At 26.4% G+C, this 22,727-nt stretch overlaps 1 protein-coding gene across 1 annotated transcript; it reads left to right on the forward strand.

The window, feature by feature from the left end:
* The first annotated feature begins 2,702 nt into the window (after positions 1-2,702).
* LOC150031202 (agamous-like MADS-box protein AGL80) lies at positions 2,703-21,945 on the forward strand. Its single transcript, XM_090309234.1, has 2 exons — positions 2,703-2,872; positions 21,423-21,945. Exons 1-2 carry the CDS (start codon positions 2,703-2,705, stop codon positions 21,943-21,945), a joined length of 693 nt encoding a protein of 230 aa, XP_090165360.1.
* Positions 21,946-22,727: the final 782 nt, after the last annotated feature.

Below are 22,727 nucleotides of genomic sequence, written 5' to 3' on the forward strand. Positions count from 1 at the left end.
GAAGTGACATCGATAAAAATAGTAACCTGAAAAGCTAACAACTCAAAGCATTCACACTCTTAAAAGTTAAAACAAATATTCTTAATCATGAATATTTATGGAAAGTAAAAATTTAGTCTCTTGATCTTTAGTATGTAACAATTTATAGTGTGTTTGGGGCGAAGACTATCCTGAGATTATAATAACTACTAAAGTAAATACTATTTTGTATTCCCCAATTAGTTACAGTCAATATTATTTCTAAACCCTCATTTTCTATAGTATTTACTGTTTATTATGGCTTTTACTATTTCACATTCATAGCTTTTTATTCATTGCTACAGTGTTTACTATTTCTTTCACAAATTAAAATAGTTTACACTTCAAACACATACTATTATAAATCAAGCTAATATAATCTATACCCCAAACACAAACTATTATAACTTAACTATAATAACCTAGGACTATAATAATCAACTCTTTGCCCCAAACGCCCCTTAGTCTATACACTTTTAAATACATAACGATTGTTCAAGATACAAATGACATCATTACAAATTTCAAAATACAAGTACTAAATTATTATAAAACAAAAAATATAGAGACAAAATCATGAGGTGTTTTCAAATAAAGGAAAATGAACCAACTTATTTACAAATATAACAACTCGTTACTATCTATCAGTGATAGATCACGAGATTGATGTCCATCGTGATCTGTCGTCCATTGATAGATGTCTATCGCGATCTATCACTGATAGACAGTAATATTTTTTTATACTAAAAATATTTTCAAGAGTTTTACCATTTAAAACAATTACCCTTAAATACATTACCCACTAAAATTTAGCAATTAAATTATTACTTTCATAATATTCACTATCGTTTAATTGAGATAAAATACCTGCCTTGAAATTCACGAAAGGAAAGAAATCATATTACAAATCTCGGTACATTTCATCAATAAAGAAGAGAAGATATTTTAACCTTTGGTACTCATAGCCTTAAAATTATAAAAGATTAATGGCAATAAGAACAAAAGAAAAAGAGAAAAAGAAAATGTAATAATAGATAATAAAAAAATTTAAAAATAATGATAATTTTTTCACATAAAAACAAAGAAAAGAAAAAAGCAATAGTTCAACCAATTGTCTCAAATATCAATGCAAACTTAACCGTAATTCCCATTTCACACCTAATATAATATATAAATATATATTTTTGGCATAATAAATAATAATAAAGTTCGTTTTTAGTCAAAATGACAACTCATAATGATATAGTAATATTTAATTTTGGGTTAATTGCTATATAACTACCCCTACTATTCCAGATTTTCCTTTTGACAACTCATCTTCATTCACCAATCACAATTCCAATGTTGACTGACAAAAATATGAATTTTTGTTTCGAAAATAAATTGTTTAATTTTTATTTTTTTTTTACAACTTTGTATGGTTTGAATATTTATAGCTTTTGTGATATATTCTATTTCTTTTTCTTTTTATTTTTTTCAAGTAAGGTTTGGTAGATTTAATGATTTCTCTAAAGGAGTTTAATTATATAGGCTACACAAATTTTGCTTATAATTAAACATCAAATTTAGGTTTTGGTTAATAATTAGTTTGTTTTGGATTTTGGGCTTTGAAAATTGTGTTTGTTTTCTCCTAATCTTTTTACAGTACTTTTCATCCATCATTAAGAAAAATTTGCATCCATAGCCAACTTTGTGTAGCTCACTTTATCGTCTGACTATAATTTGCCAAAATGAACATAGCTTCAACTGGCATAGTGTTTGTATTATTATCCTCAAAGTGAGAGATTCGACTCCCCTACCCCACATATTGTCAACAAAAAAAGAAAACATAGTTTGTCACAAGATCAACTCTTCTCATATATACATATATACAAACTTGGGTGCATCCCGTGATGTACTCATTTTTGTAAAACTCACTCGAGTATCAACGTGTGCATGAAGATGAGTATAGTCTTGTGGCTGCACTCAAATATTACTCATATACCTATATTGAATTATTTATTTTCTATGGTGAAGTAAGACTAATAAAAAGGATGTGGTTTAGGATGTATACATTTTTGTATAGTTCATCGGTTTGTGATGTGACAAACTTTATTTCCCAAAATATATTTTTGATTTTTTTTGTTATGTGATTTTGAAATGTTGAAATAGGATAAATGCAATCCATTGAACCTAAATATGACTTTCCATGAAATAAAACATAATGAGCAATACTTGGTGATTAATATTTGGATGTATCCTATTTCTATGCATCTCACTTTCATCGCACACAATAAGAATTAAAATCTTTAAATAAAGATATAAAAAGAATTTATCACGTAACAAATTATGATAAGATAATTTGGTGGATGCACAAAGATAGATATAGACCCAGATATATCTGAGTAATTTTCATACTGATACAACTTTTCTAATCATATGGTAAACTGTGATTGGACTATTGGGTCAGAAAGATAGGTGGAATGCAGGATGCAGTGGGGTATTTTTCATCTTTAATTACCACTAGTCACTAAAGGACAAAAATGCCCCTAGTAATTCGTTTACCAAGAGAATAAAAAAACTTAGAAAAAGAAAAATAAAAATAAAAAGTTTAACCCCAAGGCTTATAAATAAACTCCATTGTTGCACCTTAAAATCAGAGTCCAGAAAGAACAAGAAGAACAAGAAAGACAGAGAGAGCCTCGATGACGAGGAAGAAAGTGAAGTTGGTTTGGATTGCCAGCGATAATGCAAGAAAAGCTAGTTTCAAGAAACGAAGGCTCGGATTGTTAAAGAAAGTAAGTGAACTCACCACTCTCTGCAGCGTTTTCGCCTTTGCCGTCGTCAATGGCCCCGACGAGGACCATCCCGTCATGTTGTTTTACTTTATTTGAAAGAGATAACAATTTAATAATTATTAAGAGAAAATTAATGATTATCTGTATATTATCCTTCTATGTTTATTAATATTGATAAATAGTTGATCATATGTAATACTTTCATTGACAATAATGATATGATATTTTAATAATTGACCTTCTAAACAAGTCAAAAATGACGTAAGTTACATATCTAGTGCGTCGGTTTCAAAAGATACGATAAGATCATTGATTTCATGATATTCAGATGTCACATGCAGAACACGACATCATACTTTAATAGAATATGTTTAATTAGATCACCAGGAGTGACATCGATAAAAATAGTAACCCGAAAAGCTAACAACTCAAAGCATTCACACTCTTAAAAGTTAAAACAAATATTCTTAATCATGAATATTTATGGAAATTAAAAATTTAGTCTCTTGATCTTTAGTATGTAACAATTTATGGTGTGTTTGGGGCGAAGACTATCCTAAGATTATAATAACTACTAAAGTAAATACTATTTTGTATTCCCCAATTAATTACAGTCAATATTATTTCTAAACCCTCATTTGCTATTGTATTTACTATTTGTTATGGCTTTTACTATTTAACATTTATATCTTTTTATTCATTGCTATAGTGTTTACTATTTCCTTCTCAAATTAAAATAGTTTACACTTCAAACACATAATATTATAACCCAAACTAATATAATCTATACCCCAAACACAAACTATTATAACTTAACTATAATAACCTAGAACTATAATAATCAACTCTTTGCCCCAAACGCCCCTTAGTCTATGCACTTTTAAATACATAACGATTGTGCAAGATACAGATGACATCATTACAAATTTCAAAATACAAGTACCAAATTATTATAAAACTAAAAATATAGAGACAAAATCATGAGGTGTTTTCAAATAAAGGAAAATGAACCAACTTATTTATAAATATAACAAAACGTTACTATCTGTCAATGATAGACTGCGAGATTGATGTCCATCGTGATCTGTCATCCATTGATATATGTCTATCGCGATCTATCACTGATAGACAGTAATATTTTGTTATACTAAAAATATTTTCAAGAGTTTTACCATTTAAAACAATTACCCTTAAGTTCATTACCCACTAAAATTTAGCAATTAAATTATTACTTTCATAAAATTCACTATCGTTTAATTGAGATAAAACCCTGCCTCCAAATTCACGAAAGGAAAGAAATCATATAACAAATCTCGATACATTTCATCACTAAAGAAGAGAAGATATTTTTAACCTTTGGTACTCATAGCCTTAAAATTATAAAAGATTAATGGCAATAAGAACAAAAGAAAAAGAGAAAAAGAAAAAAAGATTTTAAAATAATGATAATTTTTTCACATAAAAACAAAGAAAAGAAAAAAGCAACAGTTCAACCAATTGTCTCAAATATCAATGCAAAAACTAATAAAGATTAAGACATACTAATTTAAAGCAGTGAAACAAACTATGGTTTTACTTTAATAGGTTCAGATATGATTCTAACACCAAACATTTAATAGCAATAAATGTCTTTTCTAAACCAGTCACAACTCTAAATTCTCCTCCATTTTCCACCCTTAGTTTTTGTTTCTTCTTCTTTCTTTTTTTTTTTCTTTTTTTTATTTTTTTTTATCTTGTTTACTTGTTTACTTTGTATAAATCTACACCCACAAAAAAAAAATCAATTTATATTTTATTTTTTAAAATTAATAATTTGAGTTTAATAGTATTTTGGTCCAGAAGTTTTCCAACTTGACATTTTAACCTTTATTTTAATTTTTTTATATATTTTTTTTGCCTCATTTGTCTTTATTTGTTCAAGTACACACACATACATACATCCATACACACACACACACACATATACACACACACCTATACAGACATACATACATATACACACATACACATACATACATATATATATACACATACATATATATAACTTCTCCTTTCCATTTTCAGATGGAAAGTGAACAAAATGCTATATAAACTAAAATAGCTCAAAAAATAAAAAGTATAATTTATCTTTTTTTTTTTTTTAATAAATAAGTGTATTTGATATTGTTGAATGATATTCACTCAACACCATGTAGAGGTGAAAAGATTCAAAACTTTGGCTTCTTGACCAATAGTAGGTGTCCTAACTAGGTAAGCTATTTACATGTTTAACAGATGTTCGTGGGATGAGGTGGAGGCAAGGATAAGTTTCTCTAGTTTTGTCTCCATTCTCTAATTTATTCTTCATTCCACGAAAGTTTTCGTTTACTTCAATAGATTTCTTGTGAAAAAATTATGGAAATCGTGTTCTCCGCAAAGAATTGTTGGTCATTCAGTTTTGTTAATAAAAAAATTAAATGAAAATGTTTTGGATTTTTTTTCCATGAAAACTCCCTATTTAAATGCTTAATTTCCGATAAAAAAAAAAAAAATCATGAACATTGTAAAAGAAACCAAATAACACTTCATAAGCATATCAAATTAGTTGGTCTCATAACTTTTTTTTTCTATTTATGTATTATAAAATGGTGAAAACATTATTGTCAATAGAAAGTTATCAAATATATTGTAAATAAATCAATATATGGCGAAACTAGCTATAGAATACAATACTATAGGATTAGGAATTTCTACAAATTAATTGGCTAGGGTTAAAATAGATTTATTTTATCAAATAATATATAATTAAAAAAATAATGTATTTGTAGTTTTAGCATATAATTAAGCATATGTTCTTTTTATTATTATTATTATTATTATTATTATTATTAAGCATATGAATATCATATTTGAACATGACAGTTTTTGTGGCTTCTCATGATTGATTATTTTGTATTTTTATAAATTTTAGTTGATATAAATATAAAAAAAATTCTTTGGTTTTTTTTTTATAATATTCAACATCTAAAAGGTGAGGTTTTGACATTTTGGTTGAGATTATATATATATATATAAATAAATTATAGCAAAATAAATTAAAGTCAATAATAAATGATTTTTAAAAATTTGTTAAGGTTTAAAAGGGTAAAGGGTATTGATAATGAGAGAAAATATATGCATGTAAGAAACAACTAAATTAGAGGAAATAAATAAATAATAAAAAATAGGGTAAAGTCAATAGATTATGAAAATGCATATAAATGAATATGATCGGTTTGTTAAGACCCATAATCAAATCAAGGAGTTAAAGAATTAGAATGATTTGAATTATTTTTTTTAAAAGTGCTTAATGTTTAAGAAAAAATAATTTTTATTAGGTGCAAAAGCATGTTTTAAGACTTTTTTTTTCCTCACTTATTTGTTTTTATGATGAAGTTTGAGAAAGTTAAAATCATCTTTGAGATAAATTTTTGAAATAGAAGAAAAATGAGTTTGGTGAACATGACTCAACAGCATAAAAATTCTATTTTTTTTTTTTTTAAATTTTAGAGTTGAAGATTAGAGTCCTCCACTCCACATATTATAATTATTTAAATGATTTTATAAAATTATTTTTTGTGATGAGTCATTTTAATGTTTTCATCTTAAAAAGTAATCAAATGTGATTTTGAATTATTGGCATTTAGTTTTAAAATTTGTTTTATAATCTTCACATCACTCCCAAAAAAAATCTAAGAAATTAGTATTTTTTTCACGTTCTTCTTGGTCAATCACTTGACCGAAAAATCAATCTTCATTGACTAGAAATTATTAAGGCAAATGATAACTATTTACATTTTATGTTAAATTTTGATTTTTAAGAATTAAACTTACAGAACTACTTTTATTCATTGATTTCTTTGTTTGCTTTATTTACTTTTTAGTATTGTTTTAAGAAATCAAGTCAAATTTTAAAAATTAAAACAGAAATATATATTTTTTAAAATAATTTTGTTAACAATTAAAATATTTTGTTGTTGTTGGAAAAAACTAAAACTATGATAAAGAAATTTGAAGAAAACGAGTCTAACTTTTAAAAAATTAAATAGTTATCGAACGAGGTCTAAATAACTGTGGGCTTTACCTATATACACCATTACCAAACAATCACTATTTTAAAACATACGTAATTTCGAACATTCTAAAATTTCTTCCAAACGTATTCATTAGAAAATATTCCTAATTTGTCACCAAATATAAACTTGCCGATAGTTGGGAGAAAGTGAATCTATTGAAATATTTGCTTTCCTGTTGCGCATTGGGATTGGTCTTTTGATCTCGTTCTTTGCTTTCCTCTTGTTGGAGGAGAAATTTCAGATCAACCACGGACCGCCACGTCATTTTTTTTAATTTTTTTTTTATAAATAAGTGTATTTGATATTGTTGAATGATATTCACTCAACACCATGTAGAGGTGAAAAGATTCAAAACTTTGGCTTCTTGACCAATAGTAGGTGTCCTAACTAGGTGAGCTATTCACATGTTTAACAGATGTTCGTGGAATGAGGTGGAGGCAATAATAAGCTTCTCTAGTCTTGTCTCCATTCTCTAATTTATTCTTCATTCCACGAAAGTTTTCGTTTACTTCAATAAATTTCTTGTGAAAAATTTATAAAAATCGTGTTCTCCGCAAAGAATTGTTGGCCATTCAGTTTTGTTAATAAAAAAATTCAATGAAAATGTTTTGGATTTTTTCCCCATGAAAACTCTCTATTTAAATGCTTAATTTTCGATAAAAAAAATCATGAACATTGTAAAAGAAACCAAATAACACTTCATAAGCATATCAAATTAGTTGGTCTCATAACATTGTTTTTTCTTTTTATGTATTATAAAATGGTGACAACATTATTGTCAATAGAAAGTTATCAAATATATTGTAAATAAATCAATATATGGCGAAACTAGCTATAGAATACAATACTATAGGATTAGGAATTTCTAAAAATTAATTGGCTAGGGTTAAAATAGATTTATTTTATCAAATAATATATAATTAAAAAAATAATGTATTTGTAGTTTTAGATATAATTAAGCATATGTTCTTTTTATTATTATTATTCTTATTAAACATATGAATATCATATTTGAACATGACAAAGTTTTTGTGGCTTCTCATAATTTATTATTTTGTATTTTTATAAATTTTAGTGATATAAATATAAAAAAAATCTTTGGTTTTTTTTTTTTTTTTTAATATTCAACATCTGAAAGGTGAGATTTTGACATTTTGGTTGAAATTATATATATATATAAATAAATTATAGCAAAATAAATTAAATTATGTCAATTTTGTTGAGTTAGAAACTCTATGGGTCTCAAAGTTTATTATGCTGAGATAATATACCGATTCATTAGTGTCATTGTTAATATCCATTCATATATTATATTTATAAATCTATCCTATATATGAAAAAAATGTTATTAGGAAAAACTCTTTACCTATACATTTTGCATTTATATTTTTAGTAAATTTATGAAAATTAAAGATTTAAATAGGTATAATTTAAGGGACGTAAAATGAAAATTTCTGAAAAATGGATTAAAGACAACATGATCTCCCATGTTTCTTGAATAGCTTGCCTCACACACATATGTATAGATTTAAAAATCTTTCACGTGGTCTGTCGTGCATGCAATTCCGAACACCGGCGAGATTGTGAGAGTTGTATTGTAACATTTTGGATTTAATTATTCTTCTTTTGGCTTATTCTTCAAAAGAATTTGAGGAATATTATTTTTAAATAATAATATGGGTAATTTGAAATTATCATATATATATATATATAAGAGAAAAAGAAAATGTAATAATAGATTATAAAGAAATTTAAAAAAAATAATAATTGTTTCACATAAAAACAAAGGAAAGAAAAAAGCAACGTTCATCAACCAATTGTCTCAAATACCAATGCAAACTATCTCAAATATCAATGCAAACTGCTTATGTAACCGTAATTCTCATTTCACACCTAATATAGTATATAAATATATATTTTTGGAATAATAAATAATAATAAAGTTTTTTTTAGTCAAAATGACAACTAAGAATGATAAAGTAATATTTAATTTTGGGTTAATTGCTATATAACTACCCCTACTACTCTAGGATTTCCTTTTGACAACTCATTTTAACATTCACTAATCAAAATTCGAATGTTGACCGACAAAAATATAAATTTTTATTACGAAAATAAATTGTTTAAAGTTCATTTTTTTCATAACTTCTTTGTAGGGTATGAATTTTTATTCTATTTCTTTCTTCTTTTTTTTTTTTCAAGTAAGGTTTGGTAGATTTAGTGATTTCTCTAAAGGTGTTTAATTATATAGGCTACACAACTTTTGCTTATAATTAAACATCAAATTTAGGTTTTGGTTAATAATTTGTTTGTTTTGGATTTTGGGCTTTGAAAATTGCATTTGTTTTCTCCAAATCTTTTTACAGTAATTGGGCCTAAAGATCACGCTTAAGTCCAATTAATTAAGCCCAAAGGCCAGACTCAAGTCCAATTAAATTAGGCCCAAAGGTTAGGCCCAAACCCATGAAGCCCATTAGGGAGCTCTATAAATTGAGAAGCTCCCTCATTTGCAAAGGTCAGCATTTCTACATTTCGAGAGCCAGAGATAATTAACACTCAATAAAGACCTACAGCTACACTCCAGGAAGCAGCATGTTCGTAACTCCAACTTGGTCAAATTACTATTTTACCCTTGTGTTACCTCTGACTCCTTAAGTACCAGTGCTCCTCTAATGAACAACATGTTTATGATCCAACCAATAAATAGAAATCCTTTTCGAGTCAATGAGAGGGTATGGCCCTTTGTTCAAGTCTTGGAGACACCACTTGAGGGAACACTCATCTACTTAATCTCAAAGAGGTAATAAGTGAATTACATCTTGTATTATTATGTTCCCAACTCCCCACTCGGTCTCATCCCAAAATGATAGGCATATTGGGTCAGCGAACTGGCCACCCTCACCCATGTAAATCAAATGACAATCCCTCACAAAAAGAAGTTCATAATATACTCGGGATTAAGACTAAGTCGCCTAGGTCAACTTTCCCTAATTTCTTTATGATGATTTTCATCTATCTTATAAAATATACATATTCATGGTTAACTTTCTAAAACAATTTTTTAAAAAAGAAATAAACTTTTCTGTTTTTGATTTTAAAGTAGATAACAAAAATAAAGAAAGAAATAAGTGGAAGTAGCGTTTCATTTGATTTTCAAAATCTAAGAATTCAATAAATAAATAAATAACCAAAACCCTTTTTTCATACCAATTTGATTTTGGATCTTTCATTTTTTACAATTAAGATTAGTAAACATTCTTCTACATATTAATTTCTTTGTTTTGTTATTTAACTTCAAAAAAAAAAAAAAAAACTAAGCCGATTAGAAAAAGAAAAAAGATTAACACCTACCAATTTAATTTATAATTTTTTAAAAAAATTAAATTTAATAAATACTTTTCTACCCATTGATTTATTTTTTTTTTGTTATTTAAATTTAAAAAATGGTTGTTTTCAAATATATAAAAATAAATTAAAATATTTACAAAATATAGAAAAATTTTAGAACTATCAATGATAGATGCTGATAGACTTCTATCTGTGTCTATCAGTGACATTGATAGATTCGTCTATCAATGTCACTGATAGACACTGATAAATGTCAACCAGTATCTATCAGCAATTTTGTTCCATCTCGTAAATACTTTCAACAATTTTACAATTTGAAATAATTTTCTTTTAAAAATAAGCTAAGCCAATTTTTTAAAAATAATAAATGATTTTTAAAAATTTGTTAAGGTTTAAAAGGGTAAAGGGTATTGAGAATGAGAGAAAATATATGCATGTAAGAAACAACTAAATTAGAGGAAATAAATAAATAATAAAAAATAGGGTAAAGTCAATAGATTATGAAAATGCATATGAATGAATATGATCGGTTTGTTAAGACCGATAATCAAATCAAGGAGTTAAAGAATTAGAATGATTTGAATTATTTTTTTTAAAAGTGTTTAATGTTTAAGAAAAAATAATTTTTATTAGGTGTAAAAGCATGTTTTAAGACTTTTTTTTTCCTCACTTATTTGTTTTTATGATGAAGTTTGAGAAAGTTAAAATCATCTTTGAGATAAATTTTTGAAATAGAAGAAAAATGAGTTTGGTGAACATGACTCAACAGCATAAAAATTCTATTTTTTTTTTTTTAATTTTAGAGTTGAAGATTAGAGTCCTCCACTCCACATATTATAATTATTTAAATGATTTTATAAAATTATTTTTTGTGATGAGTCATTTTAATGTTTTCATCTTAAAAAGTAATCAAATGTGATTTTGAATTATTGGCATTTAGTTTTAAAATTGGTTTTATAATCTTCACATCACTCCCAAAAAAAATCTAAGAAATTAGTATTTTTTTCACGTTCTTCTTGGTCAATCACTTGACCGAAAAATCAATCTTCATTGACTAGAAATTATTAAGGCAAATGATAACTATTTACATTTTATGTTAAATTTTGATTTTTAAGAATTAAACTTACATAACTACTTTTATTCATTGATTTCTTTGTTTGCTTTATTTACTTTCTAGTATTGTTTTAAGAAATCAAGTCAAATTTTAAAAATTAAAACAGAAATATATATTTTTTAAAATAATTTTGTTAACAATTCAAATATTTTGTTGTTGTTGGAAAAAACTAAAACTATGATAAAGAAATTTGAAGAAAACGAGTCTAACTTTTAAAAAATTAAATAGTTATCGAACGAGGTCTAAATAACTGTGGGCTTTACCTATATACACCATTACCAAACAATCACTATTTTAAAACATACGTAATTTCGAACATTCTAAAATTTCTTCCAAACGTATTCATTAGAAAATATTCCTAATTTGTCACCAAATATAAACTTGCCGATAGTTGGGAGAAAGTGAATCTATTGAAAATAGATTTAAAAAAATGGTCTATTAATTTTAATATAATTATGTAGATAAAACATCAATTACCATTTTTAAAATCGATTATGGATAATCTAGACCCTACCATTGTCTAACGAAAAGGGTAAAATAAAAAAATAAAAAAGCAAAGAAAGAGAAGATAAGGATGTGTTGGAAGTTGAAGATAAGATTAGAGAGCATAAAATTCACAAAAGAGAAGAGTATTTGAACAAAGCTAATATTGTTTTTTTTCTAATTCAGCTACAAATGGTGGGCCCACTATGGTAAAAACAAATTAATTGTCCCTTTCATTGGGTATTGTTTGTCTTGTTACAACACTAGGGTCGTGATTAAACCATGGGGATATAAATGTTACAAGTTTTACTTTATGAATTCTTTATTTTAATGTTTAAACACACACACACACACACCCTATATATATATTGGTCTAAGTTATTTTCTTAATCTTTGGATTTTCGAACTCTATGATTTTAAGGTCCGATGGATGGATGACCTAAAATTGAAGTGAAAATACGATTGTATGTCTTATTTTTCAAAATTAGGGGTTTTTGACATTTTGCTTACATCATATTCGTGTGAAATTATTAAAATGGAATCTTGCGCATGTGGATTGGTCTTTTGATCTCGTTCTTTGCTTTCCTCTTGTTGGAGGAGAAATCTCAGATTAACCACGGACCGCCACGTCATTTTTTTTTTTTTTATAAATAAGTGTATTTGATATTGTTGAATGATATTCACTCAACACCATGTGGAGGTGAAAAGATTCAAAACTTTGGCTTCTTGACCAATAGTAGGTGTCCTAACTAGGTGAGCTATTCACATGTTTAACAGATGTTCGTGGGATGAGGTGGAGGCAATAATAAGCTTCTCTAGTCTTGTCTCCATTCTCTAATTTATTCTTCATTCCACGAAAGTTTTCGTTTACTTCAATAGATTTCTTGTGAAAAATTTATAGAAATCGTGTTCTCCGCAAAGAATTGTTGGCCATTCAGTTTTGTTAATAAAAAAATTCAATGAAAATGTTTTGGATTTTTTTCCCATGAAAACTCTCTATTTAAATGCTTAATTTTCGATAAAAAAAATCATGAACATTGTAAAAGAAACCAAATAACACTTCATAAGCATATCAAATTAGTTGGTCTCATAACATTTTTTTTTCTTTTTATGTATTATAAAATGGTGACAACATTATTGTCAATAGAAGGTTATCAAATATATTGTAAATAAATCAATATATGGCGAAACTAGCTATAGAATACAATACTATAGGATTAGGAATTTCTACAAATTAATTGGCTAGGGTTAAAATAGATTTATTTTATCAAATAATATATAATTAAAAAAATAATGTATTTGTAGTTTTAGCATATAATTAAGCATATGTTCTTTTTATTATTATTATTATTAAACATATGAATATCATATTTGAACATGACAGTTTTTGTGGCTTCTCATAATTTATTATTTTGTATTTTTATAAATTTTAGTTGATATAAATATAAAAAAAATCTTTGGTTTTTTTTTTTTTTTTAATATTCAACATCTGAAAGGTGAGATTTTGACATTTTGGTTGAAATTATATATATATATATATAATAAATTATAGCAAAATAAATTAAATTATGTCAATTTTGTTGAGTTAGAAACTTTATGGGTCTCAAAGTTTATTATGCTGAGATAATATACCGATTCATTAGTGTCATTGTTAATATCCATTCATATATTATATTTATAAATCTATCCTATATATGAAAAAAATGTTATTAGGAGAAACTCTTTACCTATACATTTTGCATTTATATTTTTAGTAAATTTATGAAAATTAAAGATTTAAATAGGTATAATTTAAGGGATGTAAAATGAAAATTTCTGAAAAATGGATTAAAGACAACATGATCTCACATGTTTCTTGAATAGCTTGCCTCACACACATATGTATAGATTTAAAAATCTTCCACGTGGTCTGTCGTGCATGCAATTCCGAACACCGGTGAGATTGTGAGAGTTGTATTGTAACATTTTGGATTTAATTATTCTTCTTTTGGCTTATTCTTCAAAAGAATTTGAGGAATATTATTTTTAAATAATAATATGGGTAATTTGAAATTATCATATATATATATATATATAGAGAAAAAGAAAATGTAATAATAGATTATAAAGAAATTTAAAAAAAATAATAATTGTTTCACATAAAAACAAAGGAAAGAAAAAAGCAACGTTCATCAACCAATTGTCTCAAATACCAATGCAAACTATCTCAAATATCAATGCAAACTGCTTATGTAACCGTAATTCTCATTTCACACCTAATATAGTATATAAATATATATTTTTGGAATAATAAATAATAATAAAGTTTTTTTTAGTCAAAATGACAACTAAGAATGATAAAGTAATATTTAATTTTGGGTTAATTGCTATATAACTACCCCTACTACTCTAGGATTTCCTTTTGACAACTCATTTTAACATTCACTAATCAAAATTCGAATGTTGACCGACAAAAATATAAATTTTTATTACGAAAATAAATTATTTAAAGTTCATTTTTTTCATAACTTCTTTGTAGGGTATGAATTTTTATTCTATTTCTTTCTTCTTTTTTTTTTTTCAAGTAAGGTTTGGTAGATTTAGTGATTTCTCTAAAGGTGTTTAATTATATAGGCTACACAACTTTTGCTTATAATTAAACATCAAATTTAGGTTTTGGTTAATAATTTGTTTGTTTTGGATTTTGGGCTTTGAAAATTGCATTTGTTTTCTCCAAATCTTTTTACAGTAATTGGGCCTAAAGATCACGCTTAAGTCCAATTAATTAAGCCCAAAGGCCAGACTCAAGTCCAATTAAATTAGGCCCAAAGGTTAGGCCCAAACCCATGAAGCCCATTAGGGAGCTCTATAAATTGAGAAGCTCCCTCATTTGCAAAGGTCAGCATTTCTACATTTCGAGAGCCATAGATAATTCATCAACACTCAATAAAGACAGCATGTTCGTAACTCCAACTGGGTCAAATTACTATTTTACCCTTGGGTTACCTCTGACTCTTTAAGTACCAGTGCTCCTCTAATGAACAACATGTTTATGATCCAACCAATAAATAGAAATGCTTTTCGAGTCAATGAGAGGGTATGGCCCTTTGTTCAAGTCCTGGAGACACCACTTGAGGGAACACTCATCTACTTAATCTCAAAGAGGTAATAAGTGAATTACATCTTGTATTATTATGTTCCCAACTCCCCACTCAGTCTCATCCCAAAATGATAGGCATATTGGGTCAGCGAACTGGCCACCCTCACCCATGTAAATCAAATGACAATCCCTCACAAAAAGGAGTTCATAATATACTCGGGATTAAGACTAAGTCGCCTAGGTCAACTTTCCCTAATTTCTTTATGATGATTTTCATCTATCTTATAAAATATACAGATTCATGGTTAACTTTCTAAAACAATTTTTTAAAAAAGAAATAAACTTTTCTGTTTTTGATTTTAAAGTAGATAACAAAAATAAAGAAAGAAATAAGTGGAAGTAGCGTTTCATTTGATTTTCAAAATCTAAGAATTCAATAAAAAAATAAATAACCAAAACCCTTTTTTCATACCAATTTGATTTTGGATCTTTCATTTTTTACAATTAAGATTAGTAAACATTCTTCTACATATTAATTTCTTTGTTTTGTTATTTAACTTCAAAAAAAAAAAAAAAAACTAAGCCGATTAGAAAAAGAAAAAAGATTAAGACCTACCAATTTAATTTATAATTTTTTAAAAAATTTAAATTTAATAAATACTTTTCTACCCATTGATTTTTTTTTTTTGTTATTTAAATTTAAAAAATGGTTGTTTTCAAATATATAAAAATAAATTAAAATATTTACAAAATATAGAAAAATTTTAGAACTATCAATGATAGATGCTGATAGACTTCTATCTGTGTCTATCAGTGACATTGATAGATTCGTCTATCAATGTCACTGATAGACACTTATAAATGTCAACCAGTATCTATCAGCAATTTTGTTCCATCTCGTAAATACTTTCAACAATTTTACAATTTGAAATAATTTTCTTTTAAAAATAAGCTAAGCCAATTTTTTAAAAATAATAAATGATTTTTAAAAATTTGTTAAGGTTTAAAAGGGTAAAGGGTATTGAGAATGAGAGAAAATATATGCATGTAAGAAACAACTAAATTAGAGGAAATAAATAAATAATAAAAAATAGGGTAAAGTCAATAGATTATGAAAATGCATATGAATGAATATGATCGGTTTGTTAAGACCCATAATCAAATCAAGGAGTTAAAGAATTAGAATGATTTGAATTATTTTTTTTAAAAGTGTTTAATGTTTAAGAAAAAATAATTTTTATTAGGTGTAAAAGCATGTTTTAAGACTTTTTTTTTCCTCACTTATTTGTTTTTATGATGAAGTTTGAGAAAGTTAAAATCATCTTTGAGATAAATTTTTGAAATAGAAGAAAAATGAGTTTGGTGAACATGACTCAACAGCATAAAAATTCTATTTTTTTTTTTTAATTTTAGAGTTGAACATTAGAGTCCTCCACTCCACATATTATAATTATTTAAATGATGTATAAACATATGTATTTAAATGATGTATAAATATATAATTAAAAAATAATGTATTTGTAGTTTTAGCATATAATTTAGCATATGTTCTTTTTATTATTATTATTATTATTATTATTATTATTATTATTATTATTATTAAAACATATGAATATCATATTTGAACATGACAAAGTTTTTGTGGCTTCTCATAATTTATTATTTTGTCTTTTTATAAATTTTAGTTGATATAAATATAAAAAAAATCTTTGGTTTTTTTTTTTTTTTTTAATATTCAACATCTGAAAGGTGAGATTTTGACATTTTGGTTGAAATTATATATATATATATATAAATAAATTATAGCAAAATAAATTAAATTATGTCAATTTTGTTGAGTTAGAAACTTTATGGGTCTCAAAGTTTATTATGCTGAGATAATATACCGATTCATTAGTGTCATTGTTAATATCCATTCATATATTATATTTATAAATCTATCCTATATATGAAAAAAATGTTATTAGGAGAAACTCTTTACCTATACATTTTGCCTTTATATTTTTAGTAAATTTATGAAAATTAAAGATTTAAATAGGTATAATTTAAGGGATGTAAAATGAAAATTTCTGAAAAATGGATTAAAGACAACATGATCTCACATGTTTCTTGAATAGCTTGCCTCACACACATATGTATAGATTTAAAAATCTTCCACGTGGTCTGTCGTGCATGCAATTCCGAAAACCGGTGAGATTGTGAGAGTTGTATTGTAACATTTTGGATTTAATTATTCTTCTTTTGGCTTATTCTTCAAAAGAATTTGAGGAATATTATTTTAAAATAATAATATGGGTAATTTGAAATTCTTCAAAAGTGTTTATTATATAAGAAAAAAATAATTTTCATTAGGTGTTAAAGCATGTTTTTAGACTTTTTACCTCACTTATTTGTTTTTATGATGAAGTTTGAGAAAGCTAAAATAATGTTTGAGATAAATTTTTGTTGAGTTAGAAACTTTATATTTTATTTTTTGTTATAATGAATGGGTCTCAAAGTTTGTTATGCCTAGAAGATATATTGATTCATTAGTGTCGTGTTAATATCCATTCATATATTACATTTATAAATTTATCAAATATATGAAAAAAAAAATGTTATTAGGAGAAACTCTTTACCTATACATATTGCCTTTATATTTTTAGTAAATTTATGTGTTACACTTTACCTATGGGAGTCAACTTTTCACGTGTAGTTGTTTATTTAAAGAATAATGAAGGAGACGTTTCAAATCTTCACAAAACATATTTTTTTTATAAAAAGAATTTAGGTCGAATAAGTACCATTGGTGCAAACTCTCTGAGATGGAATGCCATAATAAAATTTGTTAAATTGTCTAACTCTTAAAAATCAATGATAATTATTAAAACAAACTATATCATATTTATTTATTGCATGCCAAACAAAAACCAATTTTTCTTTTTAAATTAGAAAAGAAAACACTAAATTAAACTCTAAACAAAAATTATATCAATTTAAATCCTAAACTTTCGTAGATATATCAATTTTACACCCTTCATTACGTTCTTTCTAGGTAAATATCGTGTGATACATATATTTTATCAACTAAATTCCTAAACTTTCATAAACAAATCAATTTAGACTCTCATCTAAAACTTCTTTTGAAAAGTGTCCATGCATCAAGTTTAATCATCTATTTTATTAATTCAACATCTCGAAAAGTCTACACACGTATAAGAATGATGCATCGATAATTTTTAAATGTAATCTTAATAAAGAGTTAAATAATTGATTCACTTATAATAATTTAAAAGATAAATTTTTTAAAAAAAATTATATAATTCTTACAATATTTTTTAAATCAAATCTAAAAAGAGACGATTAATCGGTAAATTTATAAAATTCAAGATTTAAATAGGTATAATTTAAGGGATGTAAAATGAAAATTTCTCAAAAATGGATTATAGACAACATGATTTCACATTTTTCTTGAATAGCTAGCCTCACGCACATATGTATAGATTTAAAAATCTTCCACGTGGTCTGTCATGCATGCATTTTCGGAAACCGGTGAGACGTGAGACTGTGAGAGTTGTAATATTTTGGATTTAATTATTCTTCTTTTGGCTTATTTTTCAAAGGAATTTGAGGAATATTCTTTTTAAATAATAATATGGATAATTTGAAATTATCATATATATAAATATATATTTATTAAATCTGTGGATGGATGATGTTTTACTTTATTTGAAAGAGAAAATAATGGTATGAAACAAAATTTAATAATTATTAAGAAAAAAAATTAACGATTATCTATGTATTATCCTTACTATGTTTATTAATATTGAAATATATCATAAATAGTTGATCATATGTATTACTTCCATCGACAATAATGATATGATATTTTCATAATTGACCTTCTAAACAAGTCAAAAATGACATAAATTACATATCTAGTACGTCAGTTCTGAAAGATACGATAAGAATGTTGATTTCATGATATTCAGATGTCACATGCAGAACACGACATCATACTATAATAGAATATGTTTAATCAAATTTCCAGAAGTGACATCGATAAAAATAGAAACCTTAAAATCTAACAACTCAAAGCATTCACACTCTTAAAAGTTAAAATAAATATTCTTAATCGTGAATATTTATGAAAAGTAACAATTTTGTCTCTTGATCTTTAGTATGTAACAATCAGGATGTGTTTGGAGGGAAGATTATCCTAAATTATGAAAGGTCTAAACTAATACAATCATTAACTTATGGTTTTGAGTCTTTTGACTAATATAACTACAAATTTTAGGAGTATATTGACTAACACATAAAAAGTTTAGGGATATATGTTATTTTTCTTTAGTACATCAAAAACTATATCAAGTGATGGATGGTAAAGAAAAGGAATTCAAATTTGGGTCAACAAAAGAAATAGTAAATTTTGAAGATTCATTTTGAAAAATAGCAAAAAAAAAAAAAAAATCAAAATTAGAAAATCGTAAAATGATTTTTTAAATTATTATTCGAAATTTTTAAATGACCAAAATACCATTATCATATAACAATTATGCAGTAATTCAAAAAATATTAAATTTACAACTGAAAAGAACTAAGATTTTGTTAAACTTTAAAAATAAAAACAACTAAGATTTTGTTAAGGTTAAAAATTAAAAAAAAAAAAATCAAACAAACAAAGATTTTATTAGCATTAAAAAAAATACAATAATTTTAGAACTCACAATCATAACAATCAATGTTTCATTCGAAAATTTAAAAGAGACTTTTTTTTTTTAATCAAACTTGAATTATAATAAAACACAGTTACACAAAAATACCTAATCATTAACCCATGGTACATAACCTTTTGAAAAGTAACTCTGCAAAAAAGTTTAAAATTATAAAAATAAACAATCATTAAATTGAGAAATATTATATTATCCTTAAATACTACTCCATATTTGTATATTTAAACAAATGAAAAATTAAGGTTATTTTATTTTTATTTTTAAAAATTAAGCTTATAAACACTACTTACATCTCCCAGTTTCATACATTGTGATCTAAATTTTGAAAACAATAAAGAGTAGTTCCTAAAAAATTGATTTTTTTTTAAAATTCGGCTAAAAATTCAACAGTATTTAAAAAAAGAAAGATGCAAATCATTATAAAAAATGTAGAGGAAATAAACTATGATAGTGTGGAAACATAATAAATAATAAAAAGGATAAGTGAATCTAGGCCATCAGTGAAGCTCCAGGACGACTTACGAAGCGTTTTGAGCTAAATATTTGAGATAATATTTTTAACTCAATTATAAACAACTTTGTAGAATGAAACTTTTTAAGATGAGGCCTGGAAATTGAGTTATATAATTTTGAAGGTTGAACTGAAAATTGTTGAACAAGCAGGCAGCTGCTTGAATTGGGGCCAATGATGAAGTTTTGAATCTCCAGATTAAACGACGAGGAATTGTGAGCTGAAATTTTAAAGTAATGTTGCTAACTCAATTCTAAACATGTTTGTAGAAGGAAGTTTCTTCAGAAGAGGGCTGGATTTTGAGTTATGAATTTTTGAAGTTGTCACAGAGGATCTGGGCATAAGCAGACCGCTACTTAGGAAGATGCTTAGGCAGCTCAAGAGCGAGAGCGAGAGGTGGATCTCGCTAGGGACGGGAATCTCGCTGGTTTGCACTGGATCTTGCTGGTTTTGCATTAAAACTCGCTGGAAAGTGCCAAATCTCGCTGGGAAGGGTAAATCTCGCTCATAGGGATGATCTCGCTCATGATGATTTTCTCGCTAGTCATGCTGATTTTGTTGATAAAAGTTCCATTAGTAAATGAACTATTTGAGGTATTTTGATAAGAGACGTATAACCCGTTAAGAGGCCAACGAGCTGTGATGACTTACTGTTTTAATGATTTAGAAACTACGATTTCTTGAAGATATTTATTAAAGAAAAAGCAACAGTTCATCTCAAATATCAATTCAAACGGTTACATGTAATTCCCATTTCACACCTAATATAATATATAAATATATATTTTTGGAATAATAAGTTTTTTCTTTCTAGTCAAAATGACAACTAAGATGATAAAGTAGTATTTAATTTTGGGTTAATTGCTATATAACTACCCCCACTATTCCAGATTTTCCTTTTGACAACTCATCTTCATTCACCAATCACAATTCCAATGTTGACTCACAAAAATATGAATTTTTATTTCGAAAATAAATTGTTTAAAGTTCTTTTTTTTTTTTTTTTGTAAACTTTGTATGGTTTGAATATTTATAGCTTTTGTGATATATTCTATTTCTTTTTCTTTTTTTTTTTTCAAGTAAGGTTTGGTAGATTTAATGATTTCTCTAAAGGAGTTTAATTATATAGGCTACACAAATTTTGCTTATAATTAAACATCAAATTTAGGTTTTGGTTATTAATTAGTTTGTTTTGGATTTTGGGCTTTGAAAATTGTGTTTGTTTTCTCCTAATCTTTTTACAGTAATTTTCATCTATCCTAAAGAAAAATTTACATTCATAGCCAACTTTGTGTAGCTCACTCTATCATCCAACTAAAGAAACTCATCAAGAAGAATCAAGAACTCGAACTTGATCTTCTGATGCATCAATTGCATCAAGGTCATCATATTTCCCAACTCATCAATGGGGAATTGCTCGCATTGTTCTGGATGGTCGGAGAGAGAATAAGAGACTGCCAAAAACGAATCGAGTATCATCAACAGGTTCATCGTCTTCCTCCTCCTACTGAATTTGTTCCTTCTAACTCTCATCTGCTTGAAATAGGGAGCAATGAGATGGATCTTGTTGATAATGGAAGGAATTTGATGGATCAATGGTTTATTGATATGTTGATGAATTCGAATGATAAAATTGGGGGAAGTAGTAGCAATATGGCAGGGGAGTTAAGGTTTGTTCAATCAGAAGTGAATATGGGCGATTTGATGAATGGAGAAAATTTGATGGTGGGAATCAGCGAATTAGGCGGAACGGAAACGATTATTGTTGAAGGAGATGGCGATGAGAACATTTTATTATCGGAGTGAAATTTTGGGGTAAATGACAATTCTGGAATGTGTGAGATTGAGAAGCTTGTGAACGACATTAATGGCGTTGGTGTTGAGGCTACTGTTAGTCATATGGATTTCACTCACCAAGCGGGTTTTGGAATCGGTGGTGACGTCAATGGTGGAGACCCTATGGGGAGTTTGTACTCCGATGCCTGCTACTACGGCGACAGTGGTGGTGTAAGGATTGATGTGAATGATGATGTAGAGATGTTGCTTCAAGGATTGTTTGAAAGTGAAATAAGCTGCAACAATGGAAATGGAAATGGAGATGAAATTCAACATGGAAATGGAAATGAGAATCAGAATAATGAAGGTGAAGACGTTGAATATGATCTTCTAAGTAAGGAATGGCAAAACAAATTTACTCCATGATTGCTTCTTCTTAATTAAGTTCTAAATAATGGAGGAATTTGAGGGTTACTCCAATTTTCTCTCTCTATATATATAAAAATATTATGATGGCATGAATTATGATCTAGTGTCTAAAGAAAATAGAATAATGTGTTAGTTTCTTATGAGTAGTTAAAATCTAGTTCTCTTTTTTAAGTGTGGATTAATTGAAATATTTGAGTAGTCTACTTAAGCATTTTTTAGAGATTAAAAAAAAAATATATGATCATCATGGCTAATGATCACTATTTTAGTATTTGTCCAGATAATTTTGTATCAAGTTTGTCTAAGTTAATTGAGTGAAGTTTAAATTGTCTCTTTTTATAAGAATTTAAATATCTGATTTTTCATATATTATTGATATATAC

This window comes from Benincasa hispida, unplaced genomic scaffold (genome assembly GCF_027475165.1).
Source record: "Benincasa hispida cultivar pf3 unplaced genomic scaffold, pf3_genome.v1.1 HicScf1408, whole genome shotgun sequence".
In the NCBI taxonomy this organism is placed as follows: Eukaryota; Viridiplantae; Streptophyta; class Magnoliopsida; order Cucurbitales; family Cucurbitaceae; genus Benincasa; species Benincasa hispida.

What these genes read in the sequence shown, in the direction of transcription:
- LOC150031202 (XM_090309234.1), top strand. Translation starts at nt 2,703, where the DNA reads ATGACGAGGAAGAAAGTGAAGTTGGTTTGGATTGCCAGCGATAATGCA. An exon ending in GACGAGGACCATCCCGTCAT is followed by an intron (nt 2,873 to 21,422) that starts GTTGTTTTACTT and finishes TTACATTCATAG; the next exon opens with CCAACTTTGTGTAGCTCACT.